The sequence below is a fragment of the Capricornis sumatraensis genome, chromosome 2 (assembly GCF_032405125.1).
Source record: "Capricornis sumatraensis isolate serow.1 chromosome 2, serow.2, whole genome shotgun sequence".
Lineage (NCBI taxonomy): Eukaryota > Metazoa > Chordata > Mammalia > Artiodactyla > Bovidae > Capricornis > Capricornis sumatraensis.
This window is the reverse complement of record NC_091070.1, coordinates 201,926,323-201,945,585: the sequence shown is the minus strand read 5'-3', so window position 1 is coordinate 201,945,585 and position 19,263 is coordinate 201,926,323. Positions and strand designations below refer to the sequence as shown.

At 48.7% G+C, this 19,263-nt stretch overlaps 1 protein-coding gene across 2 annotated transcripts; it reads left to right on the top strand.

The window, feature by feature from the left end:
* Positions 1-615: 615 nt before the first annotated feature.
* On the top strand, positions 616-17,914 carry KIF2C (kinesin family member 2C). Of its 2 annotated transcripts, XM_068964183.1 has the most exons (21): positions 616-705; positions 1,552-1,646; positions 4,362-4,463; positions 4,640-4,688; positions 6,955-7,074; positions 8,028-8,150; positions 8,702-8,802; positions 9,441-9,536; positions 10,118-10,172; positions 10,282-10,444; positions 11,837-11,927; positions 12,197-12,260; positions 12,338-12,429; positions 13,176-13,318; positions 14,101-14,305; positions 14,427-14,537; positions 15,324-15,391; positions 15,712-15,817; positions 15,909-16,022; positions 17,480-17,603; positions 17,713-17,914. In XM_068964183.1, the coding sequence occupies exons 1-21, from the start codon at positions 642-644 to the stop codon at positions 17,793-17,795; spliced, it is 2,169 nt and encodes a 722-aa protein (XP_068820284.1). In that variant the 5' UTR covers positions 616-641; the 3' UTR covers positions 17,796-17,914. The 2 variants fall into 2 exon arrangements, with proteins under 2 accessions (XP_068820284.1, XP_068820285.1); XM_068964184.1 differs by lacking the exon at positions 8,028-8,150.
* Positions 17,915-19,263: the final 1,349 nt, after the last annotated feature.

The following is a 19,263-nucleotide window of genomic DNA, read 5'->3' as shown; positions in this document are numbered from 1 at the left end:
CTGTTTGCGTTAGAAATGTTAGGTCGAGGGCAAGAACTATGGGTCCTGTTCACAATTACTATTTCCAGCGCTTAGCACGTGGTAAGACACTCGATAAAACCTAGTGAACCAGGTCTTCCAGGCACTCCAAACGTAGTCCCCCATTATTAGAACTTAGCAATAATATCACAAGGGAGAATCGCGCAAAGAAGGCAAGTTTAACTTCTATGAGGTCACTGAGTAGGCAACTAATGAAGCTGAGGTTCGAACCCATGACTATAAGACCCCAGAACCCTCCCTCTCTCACATCACCCTGAGGTTTCTGAGTTTAAAGGACCCCAGCGGCGAGGCCACTGGTTGAACTCAGGGAAAAAGAGACCTCCCAGAGGGCGGGTCCCCAAAGCTCCCAACAGGCCCTGCGTTCAGCGGTCTGGCCAGACGAGTGGGCGGTTCCAGACGCCGGAAGGCGTCCCGGAGACTACGTATCCCAAAAGGCTCCGCAGAACGCCGCTGATTGGCGGAAGGGAGACCGGCGACAGCGTGATGACGTTTCGGGACGCTGGCGCGCGGGATTTAAACTTCGGCGGTTTACACGGCGTTAGGATTACCAGAGTTGGTTTTCTGGACTTTCTCTTGTCCGTCACTGGAGCTCCTTCCTGCCCATGGACTCGTCGCTTCAGGCTCGCCTGTTTCCTGGTCTCACCATCAAGATCCAGCGCAGTAATGGTGAGGGGCGGGGTCCTGAGACCGAAGGGACCCGTGGGCTGAGACGACTGAAATTACCGCCCCTCCCCAAATGGCAGGCCCTAAATCACTATTAGGGATCCCCCCACACCCCTGGTCTAGGTCTCCTCACTGGCGGTCAGTCTTCCCTACCAACGGCCAGGGGCCTCTGCACTGGCCATGCGTCCCCTTTCCGTCCTCTAGGAGTGAGCGGAGCCCCCGTGTCACTGGACCTCTCCGGGGAGTCAAGATTCCCTTCCCCTCCGAAGTTCTCCCCTGAAACTGCCCTGCTCTTGCAGGGACCTCGGCTCTCTGACCCCTCTACTCTCCCATTAACACTGAGCACTTACAATATGTCAGACACTGGATTCAGGGTAATGGGACAAATGATTAGATCCCTGCTCTTCATTCAGGAGCTTGCAATTCTGCCCTCTCCTTTTCAGTTCAGCAGGTATCCCAACTATGGCAGGTCTGATGATACCAGTATCATTAGAATGGTCAGACATAAAGGTCAGGAGATAGGGAAACCTGAGGGCGCTAGAGCCTCAGTGCTGTGTTGAAGAATGGCTCACCTAAGCACTAGAGAGACTCTCCTGCCCAAACATACCTTCACCACGCTGTAGGCTGTCTTTTGAGTCGGGGTGAACCCTTATCCTCTGCAACTCAGTTTTAAGAACTGTTCCTGCCTAGGTCACTGAGGCATATTCCAAGGGTGGGGTGCCAAGAGGTTTGTCTGCTGGGGTTAGAAAGAAAGTCAACTGTCCCTTCCTTCAGGTCAACTTGACATTTGAGCCTCTGGGATCCTAAAAGTGAAAGAGATAGGTTAACTCTGGCCTTTTCATACTTTAGGCATAATTCACAGTGCCAGTATAAGCACTGTGAACTTGGAGAAATCCTGCGTTTCAGTGGAATGGAAAGAAGGAGGAGATACAAAGGGCAAAGAGGTGGGTTCTATGAGTGTGCCTCTACCACAGTTAAAAAGACATGTCTGGAAATGGAACTTGTGTCAGCCTTGTTTTCGATCCCGACTTGTCCTCCCCAATCTTAAATATGGTCCTCTTTGAATGGTTTGGGACTCTTTTTAAGGCAGCCTTGTTCTAAATTGAAGCAATCAACAGTTTCTGGTGTGTTTGTAGAAAGCAAACTGCACAGAATTCTAAAACCTTACTCACCCAAGCTAGCTTCTGAGTGCACACTACCTATGATACTGATTTGGAGAGTAAAATTGATCGTCTCTTTGGGGAGACAAAAGTATGTTTCTGAAACACCCAATAATAGAAGGCAACTACAGATGGAATAATGCTAGAGCAGCTCAGAGATGGAAACTCACTGAAGATGAGCTTGTGGGGGTTGGGCCAAAGACACAGTGAGGTGGCCCTCATGGGGACTGGTAAAGAAACTGGCTCCAGGCACAGAGGAGGGCTTATTATACTTGGCAGCAGCAAAAAGACTGGAAAAGGAGACTAGAAGGCCTTTGTCTCCGGCACTAAGATGTTTAAGATCTTATTCTGCAGACAGTGGGAGCCTTGGAAGGATTTTGAGAAGGAGGGTTATGCCTAAGACATTTATGTTTTAGAGGCATGTGTTGTAGTGAAGAGGTCACCAGGCTAAGTACGAAAACCTGGATTCTAGAGTCTGGCCCTGCCACTACTTAAAGTGTTCTCAAGCACATTTCTGCTCCTATGAGAAATTCAGCTTCCTCATTAATGAAATGAGGATGATAATAATATCTACTCATAGGGTTGTTTGAGGACTTATTCAACAAATCCTTTTGTACTGCTTCCAAAATGCCAGCCACTGTGTTTGGTACTGGGGATACAGAGGTGAATAAGACAAACCTAGACCTGCTTCCATGAAGCTTAATGAAATAACACAGGTAAAGTGCTTGCTTAGCATAGTGCCTTATAGTAGGTACATGTTTATTTAGGTGGTATATTTGAGAAATAGAAGAACTGAATTCTTTATATTATCTGTCCTTGAATCAAGAGGTTCCTAGAATCCCTTTCAACTATCTATTAGCAGTTCCTTGTGACTTGTTTTTGTTGTTTGTTTAGAAATACAATTCTTATTGCATCTTAACTCCAGCTCAAATGTTGCCTGTGGAATATTCGTTCAGCCTTCTTAGTGAGGCATTCAAAGCCTTTTCAAGATCTGATCCCAATCAACTTTAGTCCTTTTTACCATACACTCCTCCCAAAGTATCCTGTGCCAGGGACAAATGGGGCAGTTCCCTACTCTGTGGTCCTGCCCAGTGCCTCGCTGTCTCCACACTCTTAGGCCTGCCTGAATCGTTAATGTGAGAATCAGTTAATGTCAGAACTCTGGTCTCCTGCATTGTTTATGCTCTCTGTAGTTTAGGGATTGGAATCAGGGTAGAGGAGTAGTGGTAAGGGTTTGTAGCTGTCCAAGAAAGATGAGTAGAAGTGTGACTACTGAAGTACTTACCAGCTTTTGCACTTGATCATTATGTCCTCCTTGTCTATCCCATGCTGCTTGGGTTTCCAGCCCTTAATGTGACGGCTTCTCTTCCCCACTAGAATATGAGCTCACTGAAGGCAAGGGCAATACATGTCTTTTTAATTTTTTGGTTGCACTGGGTCTTTGTTGCTGCATGTGGGCTTTCACTAGTTGAAACGAGTTGAGGCAGCTCTCTAGTTGCAGTGCATGGGCTTCTCATTGCAGTGGCTTCTCTTGATGCAGAGCATGGGCTCAGTACTTACGACTCTATAGAGCTTGAACTCAGTAGCTGTAGCACATGGGCTCAGTTGCCCCCCAGGATGTGAAATCTTCCCAGCCGTCCAACCATGGGACCGCTAGGGAAGTCCAATACATGTCTTAGTTCACTTTTGAGTACCTTCCCCCTACTGCCTTACTCATGCCTAATAAGTGTTTGAAGAAGCTGTTAATACATAAAAATTGCATATGTAGGAAGTGACGTTCTCACCTGGGAGTACATGCGGCAGCTCTTTCACGTTTTATCACAAATGTGAAACACAAATAATCAAGTTGGTACTATTTTGGTGTGTTTGAATCTGCTGTGCAATATGCTGATGAAGCCTGAGTTGTCCCTAGAGGGTTTGAGGACTCTGGTGATGTAAACCTGGAATTGTGACCTCATTGCAGGTATGCACAGGAAGTAGAGAAGGAATGAGTAGGATGCTGTGACTGGGGAAGAAGTTTCTGGGCCCAGTAGAAAATGTAGGTAGATTTAGGACTAGGTAACAGCTCTCAGGAACTTGTCCCCGCCCATAAGATCCTGAAGGGCCCTCCATTTGACTATTAGTGGGACAGTTAGAATTGTTTCCCCCTTGGTGGCAGGCAGCAAGAGCTGTTCAGGGGGCTGTGCCCAGCAGGACCCCACTGCCCCACAGAGCGGTAGGGAGCCAAGTGGCCAAGATCTACTGTGGACTATCTCACTGTTGGCCTTCCTCTTCACCTCATTCTCATCACTAACGTCTACCATTGGCTTGGAAATCAGAAACCAATATCCATCTAGATGGTAAAACACAATCAGGGAATAAATATTTGTTTATAGCTGTTAGTACTTGGCGGAACTTAAAGTTTATAAAATATGAATTTAGGGGTATCCTTGATTGCAGAAATGCAGTTGAATTGAACAAGCTATGTTGTTCACAGAAACTTTTACTTTCTCCTTGCAGGTAGATTTTGATGATGTGGCTGCAATAAACCCAGAACTCTTACAGCTTCTTCCCTTACACCCGAAGGACAATCTTCCCCTGCAGGAGAATGTAACGGTTCAGGTAGCTGCCAGTCATCTAACTTCAGCCAGTGCACAGAGGATGCACTTGGCTTGTTTGGGTCTTTGCTGGTTTGTTTTCTGGGCCTGCTTAGTACTTCACTACAGCACATGGGCCCAGGATAGGCCCCTGAGAACTGATAAGCCCCATATGTTGTGGTGGTTTGTTTTGTTTTACAGAAACAAAAGCGCAGATCAGTCAGCTCCAGAATCCCTGCTCCAAAGGAAGGTAAATGGATTTCTACTGGCTCACTGTCATGGGGTTTGTGCCAGAAATGATGTTCTTGGGGCTCAGGAAGCTGAGTGGACTCATGGTTCCAGTTTAGAAGACCGCTACTGTGTAGGCTGAGTCCTACCCTGTGTTCCGTGCCTCTTTCTCAGTGAAGAAGAATTCAACCTTCAGGGAGGAAGAAATGGAGAGGTGTTGGTCAAAGGGTACAAAGTTTCAGTTAGGGAAGATAAAGAAGTTCTGGAGATTTAATGTATATCATAGGGCCCATCATTAATGAGTGTATTGTATACTTAGAAATTTACTATGAGGGTAGATCTTATGTTGAGTGATTTACTACAAAAGGAGAAAACAAAATATAAAATGAAGGGTACAGGGGGAAACTTGGAGGTGATGAGTAGATTTATAGCACTGATTATGATGATGGTTTTATGGGTGTATACTTACCTCCAAATCCATCAAGTTGTACACATAAAATACCTCCAGCTGTTTTTATGTCAATCCTACCTCTGAAGCAGTTAAAAAAAAGAAAAAGAGAATTCAACCTACAGCTCTTAACTTAGACCAGTCTGTTTGGATCTGGTGCATTTGGGAAATTTGCTAACTGGCCTGGAAGCCTTTCCTGTGGAATCCAGAGCACTAATCAACCATGGTGGGCTTGTTTTCTCTCCCTTGGGAAATAACATGCCTTGGAGGGAGGTGGTGAGTGGGCTGTCAGAAAAGCTAGGTCAGGGCCATTTAGAGGTAGAGTTGGTAGTGCTGTGGTGATCTGGGGATAGGGTGGGATTGGACAAATAATGGCAGTGCTTTGAACTCCAGGAGAAAGGCTTTCTCTGCAGGAATCAGCATAAACCTGCTTTAACTATGGTAGGCTGTGACAGGTGCCTATATGCACAAGCTGCCCAAATAATCCAGTTTATAACCCAGAGCCAGCTATACTTTACAGCCTGCACAACCTGTCCCGGTTGAGGGGTTATCACTGTCCATAATCCAGCCACCCTGGGCTCAGAGACTACTTGACTGGAGCTTCAGGTTTCCCAGGGGTCCAAGGTGGGGTGGTTTTGAGCTTGAGCTAGGCAGGAGTGGTGTAATGCTGGCCCTCTCTTGCTGGCTGTACCACTCCAGTGGCCTCCAGGAGAAATATGGGTGGCAGTGGTCTCTCTCCACATGCATGTCCCAAAAGGATATTGCCACTCTTCCTTTTTTCTTTTTTTTGACTGTGCCACCTGGCTCATGGGATCTTAGTTCCCTAACCAGGGATTGAACCTGGGCCCTCGGCAGTGAGAGCACGAAGTCTAACCACTGGACCCCTACCGCTCCTTTTAGTGGGAAAAAAATAATGATTCATTATTGAATGAATGATAGTGAACAGTAGAAGTGAAACACAAGATCACAGATCTTTTGAGAAATAGGAATATTATAATAACTCATGCTCTTTATGAAAAACATAGATTGATTATATAGAGCCATCGTATCAGCCTAAACTTAGGAAACTCAAATTCCATATAGATTGACACTTGTTTATATGACACTAGTGTTTTATTTCCAAATTGGAGGGAAGCAATATAGATGAGTAGAAATTGACAGGAATTAAACTTGTTTAAACAACTTAATTGTATAAACTCAGTTAAATTGTTTCTGTCAGTTAAGCATTCTTTTAAGATTCCAGAAAAATCAGTTGCTGGTCCCATGGCTTCTGATGATGTGGCCCAGGTCTGGCTCTGTAAAGCATCTTGGAGCAGTGGAAAAAGCCCTGATCGTGAAATCTGGCAGTCTTGGGTTCACATCCTGACTCTGACACTTACTAATTGAGTGACACTGGGAAAATTGCTTAATTTCTCTATGCCTTAATGTCCCCTTTTATCAGTTGGGAATACTGGTATTTGCCTCTGGATGTTTGGGAAGATTGTAGAATGGTAGGTGCTGCTGCTAAGAATAAAATGCTTTTTTTCTGGGATTAGGTCTGTGTCTCCGGAAATGATCTCAGATTGTCTGTAGGTCCTTCCATTTACTCCAGACAGATGCTCTTGTGGGAGCCTTCAGGAGCTCTCAGACCGCAGAATGTAACAAATTAGTTTTGGGGTCACTGGTACTTGGCCTTTCTTTCCTTGGATGGAAGGAATGGGAAGTGGGTGGGCTGCTTTCCAGGTATCGGGACCCATCTCACCCTGTATAGAATCTTGAAGGGTTACCCTCGGCCGTCTCTCTATCTGTTTTGCTCTCCTGATCACAATGCACTGACTGGCCGTGGCCCTTGGTCCTTCAGGTCTCCGAGGCCGCTCCACTCGCATGTCCACTGTCTCAGAGGTTCGAATCACTCAGGAGAATGATATGGAGGTGGAGCTGCCTGCATCTGCAAATTCCCGCAAACAGTTTGCAGTTTCCAGTGAGTAATGAATCTGTTCTCCCTGTTTGAGGCCTTAGAGCAGCTCTTCACACATTGCCCTGAGCCTGTTTTGGAATATCCTAGGATTCCTATACTCCCTGGCTTTCATACCGTTCTGCTTCTGCACCACTGCTCCCTTATCTGAAAATCATCTCACTTTCCTTTTTAAACTTTAAACATTATATATATATATATATACAGGAAAGTAAACCTATCATTGACTATATAGTTCACAAAGTAAACACACTCATATAACTGACATCTAGATCAAAGAGCATTACCAGCACTCCAAAAGTCCCCTTCAGGCCCCCTCCCAATTCCTAAGCCCCAAGGGTATCTATGTCCTGACTTTGGATCACATAAATTAACTTTCTCTTCATTTGGACTTTATATAAATGGGAGTTTAAAAACATTTTTAATTGTCAGTTTGTACTAGTTATTAGTAAATTAAGTGATTTAAAGTCAAGGTAAACAAAAGGGTCATGGCCAGCTATGGGAAGTTGCTGTGGGTTGTACCTCTCTAGGTTGAACCAGGTTCCCATTATTCCTAGTTTTCAGTCCTTCCTCCTGTAAACCACTGGGGTTCTGAAGTCAGAAATTTTTCCCAAATGAGCTGAAAGGCCTGGCCTGGCCTAAGAACCCTTACTTGATCAAGCCTAAAGAGGTCAGACCTTAAAGGCTTTTCCCTTCATAGTGAAGCTCATACTGAGCAACTCACATAACCTTTAAGATTTCTTGACACCAGGAGCCAACCCCTGTGGCGGGGCTTACTGGGTTCAAGGTGTGGATTGAGATGAAGGGAAAAGCCTGAGCTCTGCTTATATAGTAGAACCTGAGCCCTTGATGAGCTGGCAGTCAGTAGCCATCCTCCTGGCCTGTGACCCTCTAGGGCTCAGATGAACACAGCTGCCGTATGCCTACCTGCTTCTCCAATGACTCTTGTTCCCCCACAGCTGGCCCCTCTAGGCCCTCCTGCCCTGCAGTGGGTGAAATACCATTGACGATGGTCAGCAAGGAGGTGGAAGAGCAAGTCCACTCCATCCGAGACAGCTCTTCTGCAAACTCTGTGAAGTCAGGTAGACACACTGAGCTATCTGGTACCCTGCTTCTAGTGCAGGATAGGAATTACAGCCTGTCCCAAACCTGGCTTGCTTGTTACCTGAGTTCAAACCATGTCTGTCACACTGGGGACATGTTGCCCTGTGGCCACAGAATTGATCTTTCACAACTGGTGACCCTGTCACTCACTGCCAGCTGGCAGAAGCTCTCTGATGTAACTGAGGTGTTGTTATAGCTAAAGTCTTGGTCAACACCTGAACAACAGCCCAGAGTGACCACCAAACAGGGACAATCTCATCTCTACTCATTGTTGAGAAAAAGGCCGCAGAGGCATAGAGAGAGCTTGGGTTAGACCTGGAGTGCTCATATTAGCAAGTTTCTTGTCAGCTAGGCCATCCCAAGAGTCATAGCTGGTGCTTCCTCTCTTTGCATGTGGTGATATAAGAGCAAAGGTCTAGAGAAGGTCTAGCCATGAGAAAGGCCCGGACTCCACACAACGGCCAGAGAAGAGCAGGCTGGTAAAAGAGACAGGTAAAAGAGAGGGCTTCTTTTTTTTCTCTTCCACTAGTTCGGAGGAAATCATGTATTGTGAAAGAAATGGAAAAAATGAAGACCAAGCGAGAAGAGAAGAGAGCCCAGAACTCTGAAATGAGAGTAAAGCGAGCTCAGGTACCTTTCTTGGGAAGCAAGGGCAAGGGTTTTTGGACAGACATTCTTAACTGCAACCTTGTTAGCAACAGAGATAGATAACGGTTCAGCCCCAGCATTTCTGAGGCTCCAGTTCTGATAACCAATAATTTTAACCAATTTCTCATCAGGATTCAGAGAACAAATCATTCAGATATTTTTCTGAAGACCTTCAGATGATGAATATCTCCTACTGTTTATCCAGGGGGCATGCCCATCACACAGTGCACTGGCAGTTGCCTGCTTCCCCTGACCGCCTGGTTGTACATATGTGGGGTGCCACAGTGGAGTTAAAGTTTGGATTATTTCCCTTTGGTTGGGTTAATGGCACTGGAGAATCCCAGCCTGCTGGTCTCCTAAGACATGGGGCAGTGGCTCTTGCCCCGCTTCCTAGAGTGGTTGCTGCATGCCTAGGCCCCCCAGCCAATCTTGTTCCCAAAACTTGTGCCTGGATTCTCTGCCCAGAGCCAGAGTCAAGGGCAATGAGATCGTGTGAGGGTTTTGTCAGCCCTGAAGGGGCTGTGTGCATAGGAAGGGCTGTTGTTGCCACTGCCTAGCACTGAGGCCTGTGAACACCTACACCTTGGCAGTTAGTCCTTCTTCAATCTTACCCCAAACAGGAGTATGACAACAGCTTTCCAAACTGGGAATTTGCCCGCATGATTAAAGAATTTCGAGCTACTTTGGAATGTCATCCACTTACTGCGGCTGATCCAGTAAGTAATCCCAAAGGGCTTCTATCTCTCCTTCCTGAGTAGGCATACAATTTTAAAAAAATATAGTTGATTTCAATATCATGTTAGTTTCAGGTATACAGCAAAGTGATTCATTTTTTAATATATATAAAAAGATTATTTTCCTGAGTAAGCGTATAACTGAGAAACAGAAACATCTCTTAAAGGAATGAGAGCGTACAGGAATCGTCACTCACCCTCAAGGGGTTTTTAAATACCCTTTGGTGGGCTGGAGCTAGCAAGGGCTAGATAGGAGACTCTGATCTTTATAAACTCCCTTCCAGTTCCTATCCTCCCTGCTTCAGTAGATTGGCTAAATTCTTACTACTAATCATGAAAGTGTGCTGAAACCTCCTATAGGCAGCAGAGTGAGAAAACTGAGAAGAAAATTCAGAGCTTTCTTGTGCTCTAGAGTAACTATGAGCACAGTGGATCCCAGTGTTAGGTCTCAGCCCCTGACTGGGCCAGACATATGATTAGGTAAGGGAGGGGTTCTAGACAAGCTTTCTTTCAATATTACACTGACCTTTCGCTGACAGTTGTCTTCTCTCCTCCTCCTAAAGATTGAAGAGCACAGGATATGTGTCTGTGTTAGGAAACGCCCACTGAATAAACAAGGTAAGTCCCACCTTACCTTAGCCTCAAGGTAAGTTCAGTCAGAATGAGGCTTCAGACTGAGGGTCCCCCGTGTCCAGGGAGCATCCCCTGAAATGCTGTCCTTCTGCAGAGTTGGCCAAGAAAGAAATTGATGTGATTTCCGTTCCTAGCAAGTGTGTCCTCTTGGTCCATGAGCCCAAGTTAAAAGTGGACTTAACAAAGTATCTGGAGAACCAAGCATTCTGCTTTGACTTCGCATTTGATGAAACAACTTCAAATGAAGTCGTCTACAGGTTAGTCCCTTGCCTCTGTTTCCCCCCTTCCTCCTGACACTTTCCTTTTTTCAATGTGGGACATTGAGGTAACACTTGCACTCTCAGGCATGCTGACTCTGAATCCCTTCCTGGCTTCCTCTTGTGTCTTCTTTGGATGGACCATGATGCAGAGCTGGCTCTGGCTTCTAGCACAAGGAAGGTCCTGTTGGGGCTGTCACATCCTATGTTTCAGCTTTAGTGGCCCATGCTTGAGTAGACAGAAGAGAAATATTCCCACTGCCCTCTTTGAGGCTGGGCTGGGGAGGCCTCAGGGGTTCCTCCTGTGTCTGTGTCCTGTACAGCCCCCATTACCCACTGGGCTTAGCAGACTCAGCAAACTCTGGAGCTGCTTGGTCCAGTACAGCTCCCCCTAACTTCATGTGACTGTTTAAATAAAAGTTAAATAAAATTAAACGTTCAGTTCTTCAGGGTCTTCTCTGGTGGTCTGGTGGTTAAAGAGCTGCACCTCCCCTGCAGGGGCATGGGTCTAATCCCTGGCTGGAGAGCTAAGATTCCCACATGCTGTACAGTGCGGTCAAAAAAACTCAGTTTTTCAGTTACATGAGCCACATTTCAAGTGCTCAGTAGACGTGTGACAGTGGCTACTGTTGGACAGTACAGATAGAGATCATTTCCAGTATCCATCCTCAGAAAGTTCTATTGGACAGCGCTGCTCTACACTAGAGGTTGATAAACTGTAGCTCATGGGTGAAAGTGGGCTTGCAACCCCTTTTTATATGGCTCTCAAATTAAGAGTGGATTTTGTGTTTTCAAAGAATCATTAAATATATATGTGTATTTCGGACTTCCCTGGTGGTCCAGTTTCTAAGATCTGAGCTCACAATGCAGGGGGCCCAGGTTCGATCCCTGGTCAGGGAACTAGATCCTACATGCCACACTATGCTGCAACTAAAGATTCCTCTTGCCACAACTAAGACCCAGTGCAGCCAAATAAATAAATTTTTAAAATGTATATATGTATACTTATGTATGTATATATATGGAAGAGACCTATGTGGCCCACAAAGCCTAAAATATTTTAGGCTTTTACTTTAAAGAGTTTCTTTGCTCTTAGTAGTGTATCATATGCTGGAAGGCGGCTGCTAAGCCCAAGCTTCCCTCTGTGTCTCCAGGGTAGAGGAGGTGCTGGTGGCTCAGTTAGAGTACGGACCAGTCTGCTCCTGGCCTTTTGGTCCAGCCCTTCCCAGGTGGTTAGGAGAATTTCAGATTTGTAAGTGGGCGTGGGGTCAGGTAGGACCACTTTGCTTGGAAGGAAGGCCCCAGGAATCCTGCTTTGGAAGGGTAGCAGAACCACATTCTAGGAAGCACATTTAAGCAGAGATATGCATGCTTCCCCATCCTTTCTCTTAGGTTCACAGCAAGGCCACTGGTACAAACAATCTTTGAAGGCGGAAAGGCAACCTGTTTTGCATACGGCCAGACAGGAAGTGGCAAGACTCATGTGAGTATTCAAGCCTGGCAGAGAGTGATCCTGCCCTTAGTGCACCTCTGGGTCTCTGAAAAGGAGGACAATGAGTTTCTTGCAGAAGGTCCCCTTGGTGCAGATGTCCCACCTCCAGATGCTCTTGCTGTGTCAGGGGCAAGGAAGGGCCTTAGCAGGTCCAGATCCCCTCCTGGCTGTAGTATGGCCCACGGTGATGGTATAGCCAGTAATGCTCTGGCCTAGGCCAAGGGCCCTTTAGCACAGTCTCCTGTCCTTTCCCTTTGCAGACGATGGGTGGAGACCTCTATGGAAAAGCCCAGAATGCATCCAAAGGGATCTATGCGATGGCCTGTAAGTAGTATGTTCTGCCGCAGAAGGGTTGGGCACAGAAGGGCAGGTTGCTTACTTAATCCAGGTTCTCCCCACAGCCCGGGACGTCTTCCTCCTGAAGAATCAGCCCCGATACCGGAAGCTGGACCTGGAAGTCTATGTGACATTCTTCGAAATCTATAATGGGAAGGTAGCTGGCGGGGAGCCCTCTGTTTATGCTGCTGGGGCCCCTGAAGTTTCTAAAATCTTGAGGCTGGCTAGAAATTGTAGAAGATAAACACCCTGTGTGTTGTCACACCTTTGGGCCACTTTGCCCAAATGTGTGGGAGGTTTTCACCCGATGGTGGGACGGGAGGCACGCTCAACAAGTAAGCAGGAACACACCTTAGGGCGGTTTACTTGTGTGTGTGTGCCCTGTACTCCCGCCATGCACCTCCCTCTTAAATCTCCCTTCTCCTGATCGCACACATTCATTCTCATACTCGTACTCTCTCTATATTTCTATGTATCTCTCTACGCTTTTGGAGAGTCACCTTCCCCGAGTGGGGTCTGGATAATAGCTAATGTGGCTTATTAACATGTTACTAGGTACTGAGCACTATTCTAAGCACTTAACTCTTCTCAGCTCATCACCACAACCCTACTAGGAAGTATCACCGTTATTATCGCTATTGCACAGGTGAGAAATGAGGCTGGGTGGCTAAGTGCCTTCCCAGGTCACACAGCTAGTAAAGAAGCAGGGTCACATCAAACCCAGGTGGCCCAGTTCAGCTCCCAGGTGAACTGCTCGCTGCTCATCTGACATCGCCCAGTGTAGCCTCTCCCGCCTTTCCTGTTCCCAGCCATTGTCTAAGCTGCGACAGGCTCTGAAGCGGGGAGGGATCGGTGGGTGCCTGGCGCCTGACAGCCTTGGCCTTGTTCCCCTGCCCGGCACAGCTGTTCGACCTGCTCAATAAGAAGGCCAAGCTGCGCGTGCTGGAGGACGGCAAGCAGCAGGTGCAGGTGGTGGGGCTGCAGGAGCGCCTGGTGAGCTGTGCTGATGACGTCATCAAGATGATCGACATAGGCAGTGCCTGCAGGTCAGAGTTTGGCCGGAGGAAGGGGCCACCTTCTAATGCCAAGTCAGGTGATAGATGAGCACTGAGCCCTTTGCTGTTTCCACAGAGCACCACTTCCCCCAGCTTGGTGAGGGCTCTGAAGGCCTCTGCCTTAAGCGGTCGCAATGGGGCCAATGACCCAGGGTAAGACTCGTCAGGGGCGAGTCAAATCATCTTGAATCTGACCAAGGCAGGCTTTATTACCAGACTCTTATCCAGAGGCATGTTTCCCAATTTCTCTGAGTTTCTCCTTGCTGTTCCCTCTCTCTGTGGTAGAGGACAGAAGCTCTGGGTATGTTCCAGCTAGAAATGATGGGACCAGAGCTCCTGTGTAGAGGGAGGAAAGTGCTCTTCTCTCAGGGCCCTCGGCGTGGTGCAGTAGGTGCTGAGCAGTACATAGAGGACCAGGGAGGGGCTATCTCCCCAGGGCCCTTGAGTTTAGCATGTGGTTCATGACAGCCCCTCCTTCCCTGTGTGCCCTGCAGCACAGGTAACTCATGCTTCCCCACAGCCTATGGCCCAGGGTCTGGCCAAGGCCCTGACACAGAATTCAGTACTTTGGCTGCCAGGGTAAGCCATGCCCAGGTGGTTGGAGGGAGGGCTGCTGCCCAGGGAAGGAAGGACAGAAGTGGGACAGGATGACGCAGAACAGTTTTCCTCCTGGAGAACTGACTGCACTGAAGCCTCAGGTGCCATGGTGGCTGGTGACCACCCCCCCCCCCCCCCAGGAGCTCATAGCCCTTCTTTGTCCTCCTTTGCCACAGGACCTCTGGGCAGACATTTGCCAACTCCAACTCTTCCCGCTCCCATGCCTGCTTCCAGATTCTTCTTCGAACCAAAGGGAGAGTGCATGGCAAATTCTCTTTGGTGGATCTGGCAGGGAATGAGCGAGGCGCAGACACTTCCAGTGCTGACCGGCAGACCCGCATGGAGGGTGCAGAAATCAACAAAAGTCTCCTGGCTTTGAAGGTAGCTGGCCCCAGCTACAGGGGAGCAGGTGGCCTTGGTGGTCTGCTGGGAGGAAAGGGTGGGAGGGAGTGGGTATCTTAAAAGGAAGGAGGGGACCTCAGCTTCCCCTGCTGTCCCTCAGGAATGCATCAGGGCCCTGGGACAGAATAAGGCCCACACCCCATTCCGCGAGAGCAAGCTGACACAGGTGTTGAGGGACTCCTTTATTGGCGAGAACTCAAGGACCTGCATGGTGAGTTGGGTCCTTTGGAGTGGTACAGTCCTGTCTCTGGGCAAGAGGCTCCGTATTCTTGGCTAGCTGGGTTTCCAGGCTCTAATTTAACTGGGCTTCACCCCCTGCTTTCGGGCAGCAGGCTCCTCTTTGCCTACACAAGCAGGGAGGAAAGGATCTTCTCCCTTCACTGTGTGTCTGTGCACCTCTTGGATCGGGGAGGTCGTTCCTCCCATACCTGATGAAAAGGGGGCTGCAGGATTCAGGAGGAGGACCTTTGGGGAAGTAGGGGAGGCAGTCCTCGTCCCTGTGACTTCCCTCAGGGGTCACTGGCTCCCAGCCTAGGAAATTGGAGAGGGCCTCAGCCTTGAGTGACTTTCTGTCCCCTTATTTTATCCATAATGCTTTCTAACTCAGATCTGCCCTCCTTCCTCACCAAGGAATATCCTCTCTCCTGCCTGCTGAGGAAGGTGGGAATTTCTGACTAAGCTCTAAACCCCTCTCCCTAAGGCAGTATCTCTGAGCCCAGGTGAACTAAAGTTTCCAGCAGGAATCACAGAGCCTTGCATTGTTATCTTGGTGAGAGGAACGGGTCAGTAAAGAAGTAAAGAAGCAGGAGTAATTAGATAGACCAGCAAAGACAGGGGACCAATTTTTAAAGAACTTTAGTTTGCAGGGCCCATGGGGCAAGTTGCCTGGCACACAGTTGGTATGTAATGAGCTCTCCCCCCAGTTCCTGGCAGCCTCTCCAAGAGCACCTTTACCCTGGGATCCTTGACCATTAACTGCCCATTCCTTCTTTTGCAGATCGCCATGATCTCACCAGGCATAAGCTCCTGTGAATATACTTTAAATACACTAAGATATGCCGACAGGTACTGGTACCTATGCCAGGTGGGATGGGAAGGGGCAGGGTTGGGGAGGAAATGGCAGTGATGAGAGTGGGGAGGGGGCTCTGGGGACTCAGTGCCTATTGTCTCCTCTGCTGTGACTCGCTAAGTCTGAGGCTTGGGAGTTCATATATGATGCTACTAGGTTTTTTCCTGATCCCCTTCAGGCTCTGGTGGGGAGCAGTGTGAATAAGAATCCTTCTAGGTCAAAGCAAAGCCACTACTCCATCTCCTTGAAGTCTCGAAATCTGAGTGGTGCTGCCAAAGAGGCTGCTGTGGGAGCTGCGACCTTCTTGTTTTCTCAGGGTCAAGGAGCTGAGCCCCCACAGTGGACCCAGTGGGGAGCAGCCAATTCAGATGGAAACAGAAGAGATGGAAGCCAGCTCCAATGGGGCCCTGAGTGCAGGCAATGTAAGGGGAGGTGGGCCAGGCAAGAAGGGAACATGGCCAGCTGAGATGGGGACCAGGCCACACTGTTATGTGTCTCCTTTTGCCCCCTTAGTTCTCCAAGGAAGAGGATGAACTGTCTTCCCAGATGTCCAGCTTCAATGAAGCCATGACTCAGATCCGGGAGCTGGAAGAAAGGGCCATGGAAGAACTCAAGGAGATCACACAGGTGGAGAGCTGGCCCTGGGCTCCGCGTCAGTCCTGAATGTGACCTGGGCTTAACGTGCACACATACACCCCTCCTCGGGTCTTCTGGCTGGGGTGGCAAGAGGCAGCCTTCTGGATCAGCATTTCTTAATTCCCCAGTTAGTTATTCAGCTGCTCCTATAGGGCAGCTGATTACCGCACCTCCTTCTCCAGCCTGGCACACATAGGCTTTCCCCCATCCTCCTGGCTGAAGCTAGTCTCTCTCTCCTGTGCTCCTGACTGAGAGTTTGGAGGGTAGCCAGGTCTCGTTTGCTCATGAATGTTGGTGAATACTTTCTATATACCATCAGCTCCTGTGCTGAGACCAAGGGCCAAAATCATGCAGTATGGATAACAGGCCTAAAGAAAGACTTGATCAATCCCAACTCTTCTATTTATGAGCCAGTTTCCTCGTGAAAGTCGTTGAGGCTCACTGAGCCCCAAATTCTTCATCTCCAAAATGGTCAAGACAAGATGGTTACATCTAAGGATTAAGTGATATGTTGTTAAACACTCAGCCTTCCCCAGCATGTGGTCAGCCTTTAGAAGGTGATAGATGCTACCACTGCCGTGATCCCTGCTGTAGAAGTGCAAGTAAGGGAGAGGCCTGAAGGGCATCCTAACAGTGGGGCACTCCGAGTGTGGAGCAGAGAGGGCAGCTCGGGGCCCTCTCTGAGAGGGCTGAGGAGGGAACATGCAAGGTCGGTGTCTACACGAGTCCTCCCTCCCTCAAGTGCTCAGGGTCCAAATGTTTGAAAGGACTTGGCACTTTCAGGAAGAGTGATAGGTTCACTCTGGCCATAGCAAAAGGTATGAGCAGGTGAGGGAGGGAGATCAAGGCTGTGGGCGGGTCAGCCGGGACCTGATGCTAAAGGACATTATGGTTCACACCAAAGGCCTGGACTTCGTTATGAGGCCAGTGAATGCCTTTGAAGGGAGTAAAGCAGAGTGGTGCCTTGGTCACGCTTTTAGGGACCTTACTGTGGCCACAGCACAGAGCGTGGCTTCAGGACCTGGGGAGAGGGTGAGTAGAAACACTTGGGAGTTAAAAGCAGTTAGGAGATTAGTTGAGTTCAGGAGAGACATTGGTGCCTAGACTAGCTGTGACCACGGTCTTGGGATTGACAGGAAGGCATGAGATTTAAGAACCATTTCAGGGGTGCAGTTGTTAGGATTGGGAGACAAGGTGAAAGAATTTTTGCCCAGATTTCTGGCTTGGGCATCAAGATATGCATTTGTTATCAGGGACAGGGACAAGTTTTTGGCAGGCAGGGGAAGGACAGATTCAAGCTGAGGGTTAGGGGGAAGGGTCAGGAGGCAGGGTCAGGGCCATGGCTAGAGGAACAGGCATCTGCATTGCAGATGGTAGAGCCCTGGGAATGATTTGCTAAATTGGTTTGGTCATTATTGACTTGACAATGTCCGTCTGTGTCGCTGCAGCAAGGGCCGGGCTGGCTGGAGCTCTCCGAGATGGCTGAGCAGCCAGACTACGACCTGGAGACCTTTGTGAATAAAGCAGAGTGTGCTCTGGCCCAGCAAGCCAAGCACTTCTCAGCCCTGCGAGGTGGGTGCAGCCGGAGGGTGGGGCCTCTGTGGGTGGTGGTGGCTCTGACTGAGGGAACAGGGTCTCTGCGAGACCTGCTGACTTCAAGTGCACCACCCCTGCCTTCCAGATGTCATCAAGGCCTTGCGCCTGGCCATGCAGCTAGAAGAGCAGGCCAGCAAACAAATAAGCAGCAAGAAACGGCCCCAGTGACGACTGCAAATAAAGATCTGTTTGGTGTCATACCCAGCCTTTCCCCTCCCCTTCCCTCCTCAGCAAACTCTGGGCACCTGGTGGGTCTGAGCTGGGACAGGCTTTGGTAAATGCCAAGTATGGGCGCATCGGGGCCCAGGGCAGCTGGGAGGAGTCAGTCAGTGTGCATAGGACACAGCTTTCCTTTTCCTCACTTGCAGCCATGAAGGGAAAAAGGATGGAAGGAAGGAGCTTTTAGTTATCCTGTGCACTGCCCTTCTCTCCAGGAGGGGAAGGCTCTCCATCGTAGAGTTTTCCCGTAGGCAGCAATCTGCCCGTGTGGACTGGCTGCTGGGGGAGAGCTTCCTGGGGCTGTCCTGGCTCTGCTGGGAGAGAAGGAGCCTATAGTTCAGCTCTGCTGGCTCTGGCCTGCCTTCCACACCCTTGGTCCGGCCACTAATATATCTTGTACTTAAAAAAAAAAAGTTTCCTGGGGCCTCTTCGTTCCCTGCTGGTTTTTGAGGCCCATGAGGATCCATGCTATTTTCTGTTTTATGTGTTTATACATTATGTCTAATAATAAAGAGAAAAAAATCAGCCTGTCGAGTGGTGTGTGGGAAGAGCTTCTGGGACTCGGACACCACCACAGGGTAGTGCTGATGCTGACTCTCACCGGGAGGCCACATCCACACCTGCCGTTCCAGTGACATGGTGAAGACGCCAACCTCTGCCGTGTTCAATGCCGACTAGGTCCTAGGCCTTCTCCTGGACACAGGAGCTCTAAGCAGAAAGGAAATGGTGCTCTGTCATTTACAGTCTGCTAAAGACATGTTAAAAAATTCTGTGGGAACACTGACGCGAAAGCACTTGCCTTGCTAGATAGGAAAGGATCTGACAGATTAACACGTTTGCTCTTGAAAAATGAGGCGTTTGCAATATAAACTGAGGAACCAAGCACAGGGTATGGAGGGTTTGGGAACCAGAAGACTCCAGATCCCATGTCACAGAACATGAATCAGGTAAATGGTGTGTGCTTAAATCGGTCGGTCATGTCCGACTCTTGGCGACCCCACAGGACTGTAGCCCACCAGGCTCCTCTGTCCATGGGATTCTCCAGGCAAGAATACTGGAGTGGGTTGCCAATTCCTTCTCCAGGTAAATGGTAATGCACCACTAAAAGGTTTTTAGCCTAGCGCCGCACAACCAAATACATGTTTTAGGAAGGCCTCAGTCAGGGAGACATGACATAGGACACATGGGCTGCTGCAGAGACTCAGAGAGGACTGGGATCAGATGGGCCAGGTTCTAGCCCTCTTTCTCAGCCTCAAGAACTTCATTGTAGGGGCATTCTCTATCTTGTGAGAAAATCACATGAGTGAGGTGCCATCAGATAACCAAACAGAGGACCTAGATTCAGAAATTCACCCTGGACTTCCCTGGTCATCCAGTGCTTGGGGGTCTGCCTGCAAATGCAGGGGACACAGGTTCA

Bases quoted from the DNA above. Each gene is read 5' to 3' on its own strand.
- KIF2C (XM_068964183.1), top strand. From the start codon at position 642: ATGGACTCGTCGCTTCAGGCTCGCCTGTTTCCTGGTCTCACCATCAAG. The intron at 1,647-4,361 runs GTGGGTTCTATG...TTCTCCTTGCAG, and splicing joins GAGATACAAAGGGCAAAGAG to GTAGATTTTGATGATGTGGC. The intron at 14,538-15,323 runs GTGAGTTGGGTC...CTTCTTTTGCAG, and splicing joins AGAACTCAAGGACCTGCATG to ATCGCCATGATCTCACCAGG.